The sequence below is a fragment of the Balearica regulorum genome, chromosome 2 (assembly GCF_011004875.1).
Source record: "Balearica regulorum gibbericeps isolate bBalReg1 chromosome 2, bBalReg1.pri, whole genome shotgun sequence".
NCBI classification, from domain to species: Eukaryota; Metazoa; Chordata; class Aves; order Gruiformes; family Gruidae; genus Balearica; species Balearica regulorum.
The window spans coordinates 119,280,705-119,297,305 of record NC_046185.1 but is presented as its reverse complement, the minus strand read 5'-3'; the positions used below and the strand labels follow the sequence as shown (position 1 = coordinate 119,297,305).

The following is a 16,601-nucleotide window of genomic DNA, read 5'->3' as shown; positions in this document are numbered from 1 at the left end:
AGATTTTTTTAGAGGTATCTGGTTCTTTTCAGTGTGCATATGTTTAACTTACAACAACTGACAAATATCTTCTCCTTATCCACTATTCAAAGCAGAATATACCATAGCAAAGACCATTAGCTGCCAAAACCTTTTTTTCCAGTCACATGTAAGATTCACAACATCCAACATCACCTTGACATTTATTCTCATTAAAATTCCACATACAAAGTTATTGCTGAAAGTGACCATGGAATTGAGATCATGCTGCCTTCAAACTTCTGAAAGCATTTGCTGGAGGCACAGCATGCTCCTCAATGTTTTAATATTGCCAGTAATCTTTCAGAATGTAATAGAAGAAATAATCTAATGCATGTGAGAATGAATTGGGGAGAAGGATGACATTTCTGTAATTTTTTTTGAAAAGTCTTCAGAACTTCAGAATCTTCATTGAGGGTTGTGGGTTTTTTCTTCTTACTTCTGGGAAGAGACAGCACTGATTGACCGACTCCGTATGTCAATTAGTACAGAACTGGTTTCACAAAAAAGTATCATGTCATGTGGATTAGCTTAATGGACAGAAAGCCACATAGGGTATAGAATTTTAATCTCCTTGAAAAGGGAAAGTGATTGAAGAAATGCTGTACAGTATGTTCGTGTAGTCATACCCTACACTGACAAAATTAAGGTGTCAGTGGTTAGATCAGAATAGCCTGTGGATGAAGAACACCACTGATGCTGAATCAAGAAAAGACTAAGCTGAGCAGAAAAAAGCACTTGCAGAAGTTTCTAACCCTTGTGTTGTCATCTTTGGTGAAAATAACAACTCTTATATAGTCAACCAGTAGATTTCCATGTCATTCTGCTTTTCCCTTGACTTCCCATCAAGCAACTCATCGTGTTGAGGGGGCTTTTATTTTAGCCTGATTTTTAAGAATAAGTTTTAAAATCTTGAGGAAGACAATCACTGCTGACAACTTTTGCCTCAACCAGAGGACTTTCACGCTGCAAGTAAAAGATCATCTGTGCAGTATACAGATCATTTTGGGAGATGGTCAGAATATAGAAAGGACTCCCATAGGAACTGCCTGCCATCATGAAACTCACCACTGCTCAAAGGCTCTGAATTAGCATACATCCTTTTTTCAGGCAAATATACTTAACAGAGAAAAGAAAACTGCAAATTATACAGTCAGCACAGAATTCTTCCAGTTAATTATATCTAAACCTTTACCAAAATTTTAAAATAAATATTGTTATAACACTTATTATCTGAATTTAATAACTATTTTTCCATTTTAGGTAGGTGGAAGAAACAGGCAGTTGGACTTGTGTCAGTTAAGAAACTGGGGTTTATATTCCACTCCAGTCTATAGAGACTCTGCTTGATGGCATTCATCATCATATTTGCATACTTGGAAATCTACAGTCTTGTCAAAACTTGTTGAGTCACGCTTACTGTTAGTCTTTACTTTATATCTTGTAAAAATGCACACAACTGCATGCAAAATGAAGTTACTGCTCACTACTGGCTTTCATTTGAGCACTTTCAATTAATTTCCCTTGATTTTATCACACTTAGCAATACATAATACAGTCAGTCCCCACAGAAATGAATCTCCTCAATAATGGACTTCAGGTTGCTAGTAATCAGAAATTTGATCATAAAAAAATCAATTTATTTAATTTTCTTTGATCAAGCTACAAATACAAAGGCAAATCAAACATGAACTAAAACCCAGGGCATGCAATTCTTCTCAAAGCAGAAAACCCCCTAAAATGTTGGTCTTAAATTCCTATTCACTTACACAGTTTCCACTGCAGCTAAACTAAAACCAGAACTGAACTGAAAAAATTACTGGTTCTGCTTGCTTAATATAACCTCACTTTTTATTAAATTCATTAAACTTCATTAGAAATGTATTTAATTTCTGATTAGAAACTGTAAAGCAATATCACAGTTGTAGCGGAAAAAATGCATCGTCTCAAGAAGGTTTTCACTTTCCCTCCCTGCCCCTTCCATAAAATGATATTTATAATCAACTTTGTCTAAACAATCAATCCAGGCTTCAGAGATCACCACCCTAGGATACACATTTCTCTTCAGTAAGAGAGTTTCCTATTAACCACTGTTATACTTAAATATTGATCTGGAAGCTTGAACATGTCTTGCTTCAACTTTTTAAAAAAACACCAAGTTCTGCTGGGTGCTGGCATTTATATTCATAGATTCTAGTCACGCTCAGCAAGCAGCAATTAGAAGATATCCCTTGAGTAACAGCAATTCTAAAAATATTCTGTATGCATCATAGAAGATGAAGTACTACTTTCCACTACAGTAATGTATGCTGTACATTCAAGTATAATTAGCACACTAGACTTCGTAAATAGTATTAAACTAATTACTGTTTGCACCACTAGTGGCAGATGTGGTTAGAGATTATTAATTACAGTGGACAATTTCTTGAATTTAACATACCAAATACAAGGCAATTTCTCCACTTTATTTTGTGTCTGAATGGCTATTTGCTGAGTGTCAGGAGTGCTCTTTTAAATTAGGAAGAACTGTTACTTATGAAAATGAGCAAGTAATAGGTTTTATTTTCTAACACCCCCCCCCAAAAAAAAAACCCCAAACAAAACAACCAAAAAAACCAAAAAAAAACCATCAACAAAAAAACTCCACACTGTTCCTTGACAAGAATATAATTACTTTTAGTTAATACATTTCAATATACACCTATTCTCAATTTGAGCACCTATTCTACAGAAGTGCTATGTGTCATAAATTTACAAGTACTGGACAGGCAGGAAGTTTCTTCCCTAGCTACATAAGGTTAACTGCTGCGTTCAGATGGATTTTAAATAAACACCTAAAACTTTCAATGTACACGATGAAGTAAACTGTTCCCCAGAAATTTAGATACTTAAATAAAACTCATCTACTGGTAGCCAAGTTACTTAAAAGAGAGCGGGACAGTCATTCCCTGGCTTCAATATAACGTTCTGCTGAACATGGGGATAGGAGCAGGGGAAGAAGGGTTCTAAAGGAAAGCTGTCGTCTTGGTGCTACTTTTTCAGGGAAAATAAACCCAGACCATTAAAGTTTAAGCAGCTAGGGGAATTTTATTTAATGTGCTGACACAAGGTATTGCAATTTCAGTAAATATTGATGGACCTCCATAAATATTATAAATATTTGTCTTATATTTCTATCAATATAAGACACTCTGACAACCCATAGAAGTAAAACAATTATTTTTTTAAATTGAGGTGATTCAAGAATGATACAGTCATAATATAGTGATTTGCAGGCTAACAGGCATGTAAGGAGATACCAACAGGTATTTATACCTCACCTACATTTACATTTCTTTTCTAGAACATCCTTTGCCATATTAAAATAAATGGAACTTTTTAGTTATGTACTAGTTCCCCTCTGACTATGAATTGGTTAGATTCTTGTGCAGAAGGACCATTTTCTTGAATACCACTCTTTTGTGAGCATTAATGAAAATAAACATTAAACTTAAGTTCTATTTATATTTTTTATTATTTTTAATATTTTCACTTATTAAGGTTTTATAATCTAAATACTTGACTAACACACACACCCCAAATAGGATTCAGCTTCTAAAAACACTTAATTTCTAAGATCATCCATTCTTATCTAGCACAATCACCTAGATCACGCACTCATGAAATTCATGAATTTATCAATTTGCTAATGCATTTATTGATTTAAGTGCTATACTGAGTGTGCCCTTAACCTAAATCCAACACAAACACATAAACTTCAGTTTGAATTAAACGGTCAGTAAGTATGGTGGGTTACACTTTTGGCAGAAATTCAGGCACAACAATGCACTGGTACAGATTACAATGATTCCAACCTACTAATTTGCTGACAACTATTTCACAACATAGCTGTTCTGGCTTCAGTCAGCTTAGCTCAAAGTAAACCATTTTATGAAAAACTTCAAAGAAAAAAAAAGATCTTTAGTGATTTTAGAAGCTTGCAGTATGTGGGTTTGGTAATTGTAATGTAATTTTTAGTAAGCAATCTGTTATACTCAAACAAAAAACCCCACCATAACTGCTATAAACTGTTACTCTTGATGATGATCTCATCAGGAAGAGTATTGATGGAATGGGATCTTCAACCCTCAGAGGTGCTCTTTCCAAGCTATGTTAAAATCATAATGCAAATGAAGTGGTGAAATTTTCACTAATATATAGCAACATACTTGCTCTGAGGCTGAAAACTTTAGAATCAAGTATTATATTTACACAAAAAGCATTTTAAGAACTACTATTCCTAAACTTTAAGTTCTCATTCTCTAACTTCTCAACTAAATATAGTAAACTGAGTCCGAATGCCTTGCTGCTGCTTTGAAAATTAGATGTCTCTATAAACAATAAGGATTTTTCCAGTCAAATCGAACCACAATACATTTTAAGCCATAATTTAAACAGTTTCTAAATCTTCAAAACATTCTACTATCAATGGAATTAGGCCAATTAGCCTGCAACTATTTAATTTGTGTTCAGACTTACGGTCAAGCGATGGATTGTCAACAAGACAGGATGCTGTGTTACTGCTTCAAAGATTGATAAAGTGGTCTTAATCAATTCCTCTGATGCAGCTTGCCCTATTAGTAAAAATTATTGTATTTCTTTATAAAATGCAACAGTTATAATGCCTGCTTATAAAACTACAGCAGTATCATAGGTTAGCTTACCTATTGCTCCATCCAAGTTTGTTTCTCCTGAATCTATTGATCTGATAATATTCTACAGAAGAAGAGACATTTATGTTAAAGCACTTTAGAAACAAAAATGAAGCAGCAAAATAACTGAATAATTACAACATGAAATTCTTTAAGGGACTGTGTAAATACAAATGTTAATGCACCTACATTGGGATACATTGTCATATTTAAGACATGAAAGACTGAAAGCATTTATGATCTAGCTGTTATAATTTTGCAAGTCTGTAATGCTGCTGGACACTTAAACGTACAGTAAGGACTATTACTCTGACTAATGTCAGGAATGATAACATTTCCAGCTAAATAGACAGTAATTAAATGTCTTTATTGTTAACAGAAAACTGTAATTTCTAAGAAGACTTTGAACTACCTTGGACATGTCTATGTTAAAATAACTCACTAAAAAGACCAGAGACCCTCCAGAAAATGCAATTTTCTGTTATTTGTACCATCTTTTTTGATCTCCATGCATACCACACACACTATGGATACAGTTACACACAGGAGAATATACAAAAATGCATAACCTTCTATTAAAAAAATCACCTAAATTAGTCATCATTTTGAGGAATGGGACAATGAAATATTAATAATCTGGGTTAAGTAAATATTGTACAGTTAGACCCGTTATTCTTTTGCCTTTTAATCTTGATTTCATTCTTTTGCTTTCATTGCTATGCATCGGTGTTTATTTCATAGGGGATGCAAAAGACATGTTAGTAACATCTGCTAAAGAAGGAAATATTCTCAGCAGAATTTACCGCATGCTCTCTTTTACTAATGCAGTATTTAATACACAGAGAACTTACCACGGATAAACAACTTCCTCATTTTCAATTTGCACACACATCTATTTATTTAGATGATGTAAAGCATTAAGAAAATTACATTTGTTTTATATTTCACTATCAATTAAATTTTTTTATTATATATTCAATTGGCAGAAGTGTCTACATGGGTTATCTTTTTCTCAGTATGTAAGAAACATCTGAAGGACTCTAATTAAAAATACACTTAGAAACCAATTATATATTTCATAATTCAAATGCATCTCAGAGACAACCATAAAAAACAACTGCTTCTATTAAAAAAACCAGTTATTTTACTGTCCTGATCATTTGAAGAAAATTACTAGTTATTACCTAATTAACTTGTTTTGGAAGAGAGTATTATTTTGTTTGCTCACGGAAGACAGTTTCACACCTAACCATAGTCTCAAGACCAATTTGGAAAAATCAATATAGTTGGTGCCAAAATTGTTCCGGCTACTAATATTTATTTCCTTAATTTTGTATGAGAAACACAAGAAGATGTACTTATACCAAAACAAAACCCCAAACCCAAAACAACCAATGATCTGGGGGGTTTTTAAGCAACAGAGAGGAATGGAGTGTGTATTCTGCTACAGGTGAGTCTGTGCCCTATGCACTGTGGTAGGAAGCTACTATTAGCTGTGCCTTTGGGGCAGAGCGTGTCCTCCATGTACTTCTATTCACAGCTGAAAACATGAAAGGACTGTCCCGACTCCCTCTCAATTTCTTTGCACAACAGTACTGAAAATTATAGTGATGATGGAAGTAACTTCAAAGCAGCAAGAAAAAAAAATTCTCAGTGAACAACAGTTACAACTCTTTTGCTTCCAGATACCAAGCACACATCTTTCCACTCCTAATCATTTATTATTAAGAATAAGATTTTTGAATAAATCAGAAAAAAAATCCAAACAAAAAAGCTGAAAGACTAACTTGCTAAAGTCTTAGAGGCCTCAATTACAGCACAGTCCTCTGAAAAAGTACAAGCTGATGATCAAATGTCCCTTTATAGATGTCAGTGGGAATGTTGCTAAACACAAAATTCCAGACTACACTGTTGCCTGGCAGAATGGATAGTTACTCTTCCAGAAGTAATTACATTAGTCATGTCATAACATAGTTACATAAAATGGATTCAAATTTGATATTCATTTTTCAGATATACTACTTCCCCTCCCTTTTTTACACATAAATTGAAATAGTATATGTAATTTACTGAATTGCCTTGTTCGATGGAGACAGAAGGACAAGATGAATGAAATACTCAGTAAAGTAATCTTTTCCTTCTCTAATCTGAGAGGAAAGCTGTGCTACTGTAACTAGCCTGACTTGCTCAGTCAGTAGTTCAAGCAAGCTGGAGTAACATCAAAAGAAAACTTACATTGTACCTGGTCTCCTGTACCTATATTGTTGACAGAATTTCACTTTCTAGAAGGTTGATCCAAAACCATTAATAAATCTACTGTCTAATTACAAATGCTTCAAAGAGATAAAAGGCTCTGTAATTCAACATCTACAGTTTTAAATTTTTTTCTTCTTCACTCTAATGTTAATTTTTATACAAATATTTTATTAGACCTAAATTAAACACACATTTTCTGGAATCAAGAGTCAAAGGAGAAAGAGAAGGGAATCTGAACAGTAAACTTTTATCTAGCTGTTTGTGGTGAAGCATTTCTTCATGCTATTGTGGAAGTAAATATCTAGTTGTCATTTATGAACCCACGTGATTACAAGTATTTGCTTAACTCTGATATGCAACTTTAGAATATGCTTTTTTCTCATTTAGTGGAGGAAAATATTTTCTGATAATATATACAGTTTTGAATACAATCAAAGCTTAAATTTTCTATTCAGAATAGTTTTTTCTCTCCAATCAATAAATTTAATGTAGTTTTATTACATTAAAATAATTCCCAAAATTTCATGCTTATGTATATTTTGTAAACAAGATTTAACTTAGATGATTATACTCACGAGTAAGGTCCCATAGTTGAAAAGAAACTCCTCTGTGACTATCTGGGGACGAAATACCTATTTGAATTTTGGAAAAGTTGAAATAATTACATTAACTGCGTATCTTATGACCACAAAAAGTAAAACATGTATTTCATAGCCATGTTGGAGAACAAAATATGTATTTGCTTCTATCATTAGAGTTGTCTTACTATGTGCAAAAATAAGTCTTACATCTTTAATGCTGTTACATAGCTGGAATACTCACCAACAAATCTACGCATTAATAAAAGTTCTATTTTATCCATTCTGATCATGATCAGCAGAAATTAGATTTTGGGAAACTGCAAGAATTTGTCCTTTGTTTAACAATTTTTTTGGGAAAAGGAAAATATAAAAAAAAAAAAATCTACCTGGGATGTCACAAGATGAAGCACTACAGGCATCATAGGAAGGCACATCTTCAGCTGTTTGGCCTGAACTGTTGATGGGTGTTTACGTCCGGAGACATTAGTTAAGGCAGTGAGAATGTCACCTACAGAAAACAACATTTCAGACTGATCTAACATAATTGCTTTACCAACCAGTGGCAAATGACATCTAAACGTCTCTGTTCCATTATCCTCTGTTCAATCCTGTCTTCTGCCTCCTGCCGAAAGCAGTGTTCATGTGACTGCATGACAAATCAGGCTGATCCAGCACTTTTGTTTCTTAGCTCAGTGTTCAGCCAGGCCAATTTCCTGTTCTGGCTACAGGGACAGATGTGCAAACATGACCTCTGGCAAAATGGTGAGGATAGAAATATAAGGCAGGTGGTGAAGCAAAGATGAAACTGCCCCTCTTGGCAGGGTGGACTTATACTGGCTTTAGGTAGCTACATATGCATGGAATTATACTCTTCAAATTCTGTGGATGCAATTCTATTCCCAGTGAAATAAAAAGCAAAATTCTCATAACTTCCAGCTGACCCAGAGCTGAATTCACCACAATTAGTGGGTGACATAATGCTCAAGCAGTATGTTTTTTCTGCAGCATAGCACCACTGGAAGAAAGAAACAAACATCCTCCTGCTTCCAAAAGATCCCTCCACCAGCCATGCACACACACATTCTCATGCACAAGTTTAAAAATGGCACAAGTGACCTAAAGCAACAGGAATTCTCACATTCTCATAAAAGAGGTAGCAGCAGGTCAATGACAGAACTTAGTTGCCTCCATAACAAACCTCAGACACAATAACGAGGGAACAAAATTTTAATTGCGATAGTGAAAATTATACTTCAAATGAGGCATTAAACTCAAGGAACATTATGCTAAATTTGTGTTACATTAATTATTGTCTCCAAAAAGCAAGACCTCTTCTGCATTGGATAAACAGAAGCAGCAGGAGAAAAGTCACAGCTCATATGCAAAGAAAGAAAATTCTGTCCCTATAGCCTGAAAATACTAAAAGCCAAATCCTGTCTTGAAAGAACGCTTACTATATTTTCTTCCCTAATGAGAGCGCTGTACAAAACCGTAAAAGGGAAATAGCACAGACATTAAACAAAGGACAGGATTCAGTATTTTACACAATTTTCATGCCAGAAAAGGCCCTTCCTTTCAGAGTAAGTCACAGAGTTTACTCATGTTGAATAATACCAATGCTATTCTTCTGCTCCCATGGAGTTCAATTTTCAACATAAGCAGAAATGACAGAGCCTGGCACAAAAGTAGGTTGTAAAAATACCTAGCCTTAAAGATTTGACTCATTCTACAATATACTGCTCAAGAAAACATGGCCTAAAACTCTCCAAATACATAAACCAAAATAGTGATTTTTCATCCAGACATTTTTGTTTAAATTACTCATATAACTATAATTCAACAAGACCTCTCTGTGGTTAGCAACAAATAATTTACTGAACAATCTAGTCTCTATGTTTTAAGATCTATATAATCATCACATTTGCCAATTTTGCAGTGGATAAATAGATATGGTTACTTTAATTTTTAGCATGATCTAAGCAATTTATATCTACTTCCTAGAAATAGGTTAAATATTATAAATGCAGAAATAAAATTACTTTCTTACCTACAAGAACTGAAAACTTTAAAATTATCCACAAGATTAACCATTGTTTAAATATATCTGTAAGGCCAATTTCTACAACTTGTTAATCTATTTGGTTTATAGCTACATCTGGTGGAAGAAGATGGGATCAGTAAGGAGCTTACATAAATGCATATTAAAAAAGGCAGCTAGGATTAACTCTAAATCAACAGTTAAACTGTTTTTAACTGTTCCAGTTTGCAAATCTGGCTATTTTTCTTAGGAGCACATAGCTTTTACCTCCTCAAGCAGAACACGTTCATCACACTCACAGCAATAAAAAGGAAAAGCCTTCTGACAAACATGGACAGATAACTTAATCTTGCTAAACACAATCAACACACAAATCTAGCTTGGAATGGAAAACAAAGTGTAAAAATTAGGATTGCTATATCAGGTGTCAACAATACATTCAAATTGTACATCAGTGGTAAAAAAAGCCAGCAAAATACATGTTAAAGCAATTGATGTATTATAATGATAGTAACTATGTATTTGATGTATAGAAATTTCAGGTTTTGAGCAAATATGAGGGCCTACTATGTTAGTTGCATACAGTACATATGGAGAGTAGGAAGTGAATTTCTGCCTCAAACATTTATAGTCTCAGACTTCCAAATACTGAAGTATAGCCAATATGCAAACCTGATATTTAGTTGGAAAAAAGAGATCAGGTACTTGCAGCAAGGCAAAAATTTGCATTGTCATAGGAAGTAAAGTTTCTTTTAAAATAGCAGCATGACATTTAGGTCTGCTGACCTTTGCAGTGCTACCATTTCATTTTCAATATTCTAGCGATAATGTAGAGAAGATGAAAAATAAATCAGGTATCATCTCATCAGAAAATAATTTTATGAAAAAAATGTTTTATCATTTAATGACAAAGCATACACAATCAGGGTTGGTTTTGTTCCCTTTTCTTGAATACTCACAGCATTTCCTTCCTTATCTTCCTATTTAGCTTTCCGACTCTACTCTGTGGGAGGACTCACCCGCCAAAAGTTTTAATAAGAATTTTAATGATGATTTAAGACTGGCCACACCAATCTCATACTTTCTCCTTCCTTCCTCCTTGTCTCCTTCTTCCACCCTTCTCCATCCTTCCTTCCCCCTCTCTTTCTCAATACCTTCTCCCCCCTGCCCTTCCCTCCACTCAGTTGTTTCTCTTCTCTTCCTACTCTCTTTTCTTCCCTTCCTCTCTCCCCCCTCCTTCCCACTTCCCTTTCTCCTCCTTCCCTTTCCTCTCTCCCTTCTTTTCCTTCTTTCCTTTCTCCCTTCACTCGCTCCTAATTAACTTTTTCAAATAAAAACCTCATTTTTCCTCATATAACATAGAGAACAGCTTTTTCCGGGAAAGACAATCCCACAGTTCTTACTCATCCAGGGCAATTTCTGTGACATATATTTTAGTCAATATCAACCCTATGTTCAAATCTCACCAACAGATCCTCCTTAATTTTTCAAGATTTTATCTATTACTTTTGTACAAAGAGCCAAAATTCTCATCGTGTTTCATCACCTCCTCTTGATTGACTCCCCAGATGCTCAAACTAATTTCTACCAGTTTCTCCTCTGTTTGCCCAATGAGTCCAAATTATGCCCTGCAGCTTGCAGGTTTTGTCCTATTGACATGCATGCCTTTCACTGTTCATTCTGCGAGTCCTCTCTTCCCCAGTACCTCATCACACTATGACAAGTTTGAGCATATTCAATGATGATAGGACTTTAGCTATTATACCCAAGCAAATTTCTGTTTGAACATATATGAACAGCACAAAGTTCAAAGTAACTTTTTATCCTTCCAAAGGCTCAAATACTAGTGAAATTTGAGCAGATATTCACAACATTGTCCAAATGCATATCCTTGGCACAAAAGCTACTTTGCTGAAACTTCAAGTCCTTATTCCTAAGTACAAGGGATGTGCTGAGGTAGCACTGATACTCCCTCAGAGAAAATCCTTCCATCTTTTCTTATGCACAAGTAAATCAGTTACAGATGTCTAGAACAACTTAAGTATCTAGGCTGAAATTTTCCAGAAAAAGTGCCCAAAGCAAATACTGAACGTACAAATTTCAGTGTGATTAACATGTACTCACAGATATACCCTGTTGCATGTCTGCTAGGTCAGTGCTTCATGAGGCAAATTTGCTCTTAGGTTTTTCAATGTTTGGAATCTATTCAGAACATTGATAAAACTTCTTGTACATTTGGGCCTCATTCCTGAGTTGATAGGGCTTACCAATCAACAAATACAAAACATTAATATAGGAAATCATGCATTAAAATACAAAATATTTGATCATAACAGAACTATAAAACTTCATGAAGCTGATCTCATGCAAACTTTACATAATCAGACAATACAGTCTTTCCACCTGCATATGTAAGGAGATATTTGTTTCTCGAGGGAGTAAGCAAAGGTAAGATTTCTTTAGTTAACCACATGAATTTACCTAGAATTCCTGGCAGCTCCTGAACAATGTGATAGATGAAAAGATCCAGGCATTTTGACAGGTACTCACTGCCGCCTTGCTGCTCTTTTGCTGGCGTGGTCTTTCTGCTGTCTCTTTCAATATACATCACGAGTCTACATTTAAGCAAGTGCAAAACATTACCTCTTACAACAACAAAAAAATGACACTATATCTCAAAAATACTACTGAACCAGACATTTCTAGTATCTGCAGTTACAGTCAAGATGATACATTAGTTCTGGCTCTGTAATTTTGTTGAAATTTTAGACTTTCCTTTTCAAATAGATAAATTTTTAAAATAACACAAATGATTGTGTCAAGGAACAAGAGGAAAGAAACCCTTAAGCTACTGTAAGTAAGTGCAACTCTACTAGTTTAAATGAATATATGATGTTAACATAAGTAATGAATCCCTCTGCAGACTTAGACAGAGACTAATTTTAAAAATCACTTTATGTTGAAATATATGACCAATATGTGCAATGTGAACAAAAGACTAAAGACAGTTATTTTTAGCATGTAAGAATTCCAAAAGCAAGAATAATTTAAGTCAATGTAACAAGAGATCAATCTTTCAGTCAAGAAAAACCATATTACATAAATCATACTACAGCCTATCAAAATGTTAGCACTAGTTAGAATGGCCATATTGAATGAGATAAAAGTCCAAACTAGCCTTACGTTCTTTCTCTAGAAACCTGGTATTCAAGATTTCTAAAGGCAAACTCAATGCTTACGTTCTAACTGATAAGTGCTGTGTAGCTATGCCGTTCTGCAGAATGACATTTCTCATAGTAAACTATGGTAACTGATTTATTAGCCATTGGCTAACATACAAGAGATAGCTTTAATAATACACCTGTAACAGAATGCTTCAGGCAATATTTTAAAATGCTCATTTGAATAGACAGAAGGGCCAGACTTTGCTTTAGGGGCATAATATTGACATCTTTGTTTCACATTCAAACTCCCTGGGGGTCCTGTGCAAAGAACCATCAGTCACTGGTGAGTGAAATCCATGCTCTGGATTTTAAGAACGTACAACTAGATGATCTTTAAGGTCCTTTCCAGCCCAAACCATTCTCCAATTCAGGTTTGGGTTTTTTTAATACCCTTCTTCTAATCAATGTTCTTTTACAGATGTATGAAAATAACTTATTTAAACTGCCTTAAGGGTACACAACAAAACTGCAGGACTCACAAACACAAAATTTTATTCTAGGAGGTGTGTATTTCCATCAAAAAGCTGATTTACTCAATGAAATAAAAACTACCTAAGGATGTATTTTGTGGGATTAGGCCTCTAAACAATGCATCATTGTTATGGAATACTACAACTCACCTTATCCTTCCTGAACTGTGCTACAAAGATACAGATAAATCAAAACACTTCTTCAGTAACTACCTTTCTCCTCTGCAATAGCCCAGATGCAACACATTCAGCTGCACTTCCCAGAGACTACGGGGAAATCTTTTATTTTTCTTGCAATCTCTGGAAATTGTGTTAAATTACAAGGAATTTTTATTTGTCTGGTAGAAGAGAACTACTTAAAAATCTGACATTATGCTTCAAATAGAATTTTCCTTAAAAAAGTTTTAAGTTCTTTTAATATAAAAAACCTGAATGTCTTAAAATAGAATAAAGCCCTCTAGCCTTTCCAGACAACCAAGCAATTTTTACTCAAGAATCGTTTAACTTTGGACAAAAACACAACAAAAGAGCAGAGTCTGTATGGACTTTTTTCTTTAAGAAAACACTTCCATGATTTAACAATCATCTGATTCTATATAGAAATATGTTTAGCTCTGTTTAAGTTTTACTTAAAATAGGCTGAATAGACTTCAGCATGAGTGGTTTTATTGCTGGAGCAGGGGAGTACGTTCATTTATTCTGAGAGAAGAAAGATACAAAGTTTACATAAACTCATGAGTTCTCTCTTTTTGTGTTGTTCTTCCCATCACAAAGTCGTTTTTCACATAAAGATTTTCTAAAAATATGCACAACTATTTTTTTCCCTGATAGTACTGTTCAACTAAACACATCTCAAGAAAATTGTACAGATCCAAATATAGGCAGGGAAGCATTAGTATCTCTATTTTCCTCTGACAAATTCCTCAGTCTTATGAGGAACAATTCATCAGTTACTTTTATTCCCTGAAGAATCTCAGTGTTCTGTCTAATGGGCAAAACTACATCTATGGAAATACATTTATTCAATTCATATAATGCACACATTTGTCTTGCACTCAACAACACATGAAAAAATATGCAGGTATTACTAAAAATAAGTTAAGTACGATGAGGAATAAAGCACTGTCTATGAAGCCAGATTTGATTTTAAAAAAAGTTCTTCAAGTATCTGTATTACATGATATGGCCATCAGCGAGCTTTTACAGAAAAAAGCAGAACAACCAAAGTTTTCTGAGAAAAGAGGTGAAGAGTGGAGCAAAAAGGGGCCAACTGCAGAAAGTTAACAGGCCTGAGTAACAGGAATGGGAAGGAGGTCTACCGCTTAAAAATATTAAGAACTGTTCACTTATACAGATGATCAACATGAAAAAAAAAAAAAAGAGACGATTTAGCCCAAGCAGAGACATGGTAAGACATGGTCTTCAAATATCCAGAAGCCACTGTAATAGGGAAAGAAACTACATTGTTTTCTGTGCTTAACCTGTAGAACCAAAATGTCAATGAGAAAACAAGAAATTTTGAGTGTTAGGAATAGCTAACAATTAGAACAGCTGTCAAAAAAGAGGTTATGGAATACCCACCAATTTCCACCAATCATTAAAAAATATTTCTCAAGCATAACAAACCATGACCTGGATCAGAAGACTAGACTCTACAACCTTTCAAGGTCTCTAAGAATTTTTGTCTAAAATTCATTCATTCTCTTCTATCAGTGACATTTACCCTCAACATCCTTAAAGTCAGCTTCAGATATCAATAAAGGTCAGATACTTTACCCATATCTCAACAGGGAGGAAAAAAATGCATGCAGCCACCAGCTGAGTGAACCTAAATGCAGGAGGTCTCTCACTAGCAGTCTTCTCCCTACCTCTCCCTTCAGTTCACTAAGTTTCCTGCCTATACTTGGATCTGTACACTGTCCTGCACGACATCCTTGTCTCTAAATTGGAGAGACATGGATTCGATGGATGGACCACTCGGTGGATAAGGAATTGGCTGGATGGTCACACTTGAAGAGTTGTGGTCAACGGCTCAATGTCCAAGTGGAGAACGGTGACGAGCGGTGTTCCTCAGGGGTCGGTACTGGGACCGGCACTGTTCAGCATCTTTGTCGACGACACGGACAGTGGGATCGAGTGCACCCTCAGCAAGTTTGCCAACAACACCAAGCTGTGTGGTGTGGTCGACACGCTGGAGGGTAGGGATGCCATCCAGAGGGCAGGCTTGACAGGCTGGAGAGGTGGGCCCATACAAACTGCATGAAGTTCAACAAGGCCAAGCACAAGGTCCTGCACATGGGTCGGCCCAATCCCAAGCACGACTCTAGGCTGGGCGAGGAATGGATTGAAAGCAGCCCCGAGGAGAAGGACTTGGGGGTATTGATTGATGAGAAGCTCAACATGAGATGGCCGTGTGCGCTTGCAGCCCAGAAAGCCAACCGTGTCCTGGGCTGCATCAAAAGAGGCGTGACCAGCAGGTTGAGGGAGGTGATCCTGCCCCTCTACTCCGCTCTTGTGAGACCCCACCTGGAGTACTGCGTCCAGCTCTGGGGGCCCCAGTACAGGAGAGACATTGAGCTGTTGCAGCGAGTCCAGAGGAGGGCCACGAAGCTGATCAGAGGGCTGGAGCACCTCTCCTATGAGGACAGGCTGAGAGAGTTGGGGTTGTGCAGCCTGGAGAAAAGGCGGCTCCAGGGAGATCTAATTGTGGCTTACCAGTACCTAAAGAGGGCCTACAGGAAAGATGGTGAGGGACTGTTTATCAGGGAGTGTGGTGACAGGACAAGGGGTAATGGGTTGAAGCTGAAGGAGGGACGATTTAGATTAGACGTTAGAAAGAAATGTTTGACTGTTAGAGTGGTGAGGCACTGGAACAGGTTGCCCAGAGAGGTTGTGGATGCCCCCTCCCTGGAAGTGTTTAAGGCCAGGTTGGATGAGGCTTTGGGCAACGTGGTCTAGTGGAGGATGGCCCTGCCCACAGCAAAGGGGTTGGAACTAGATGATCTTTGAGGTACCTTCCAGCCCAAACCACTCTGTGATTCTATGATAAGTTCACAGAGAATGGCAGACCTCCAAGAAACTAAAGAATATCTTCCATGCTCTGAGGACATATACAGTCCACTTACCCCAACAATTTAAGGAGCCATTTTTAGTCAACCTCTGCTAACAGAAAAGGATGAAGATTTTTAAAGGACGTTTAATATAAATACATTGTTTATTTTACAGAGATGCAACACTGGATGGCAGATCATGTAGTAAGAAGGGTCAATCCCTGTTGTTTTTTTTTTTCTTTTAGTTTGATACCAGCTTGCTGGGGTTTTTTC

General features: G+C 35.9%; 2 protein-coding genes across 4 annotated transcripts in view; one reads left to right on the top strand and one right to left on the bottom strand.

Annotated features, from left to right (window-relative positions):
• Positions 1–16,601, top strand: part of TRAK1 (trafficking kinesin protein 1) — a 440,848-nt gene that overhangs the window by 196,010 nt on the left and 228,237 nt on the right. The window lies entirely within an intron of this gene.
• ULK4 (unc-51 like kinase 4) overlaps positions 1–16,601 on the bottom strand; it is a 257,733-nt gene that overhangs the window by 158,404 nt on the left and 82,728 nt on the right. For all 3 annotated transcript variants that reach the window (XM_075745569.1, XM_075745571.1, XM_075745570.1), the window contains 5 exons: positions 12,066–12,199; positions 7,933–8,054; positions 7,541–7,597; positions 4,722–4,773; positions 4,537–4,631 (listed from right to left, as the gene is read on the bottom strand). In XM_075745569.1, coding sequence (XP_075601684.1) covers positions 4,537–4,631; positions 4,722–4,773; positions 7,541–7,597; positions 7,933–8,054; positions 12,066–12,199 — 460 coding nt within the window. The remainder of the gene's footprint in view (positions 1–4,536; positions 4,632–4,721; positions 4,774–7,540; positions 7,598–7,932; positions 8,055–12,065; positions 12,200–16,601) is intronic.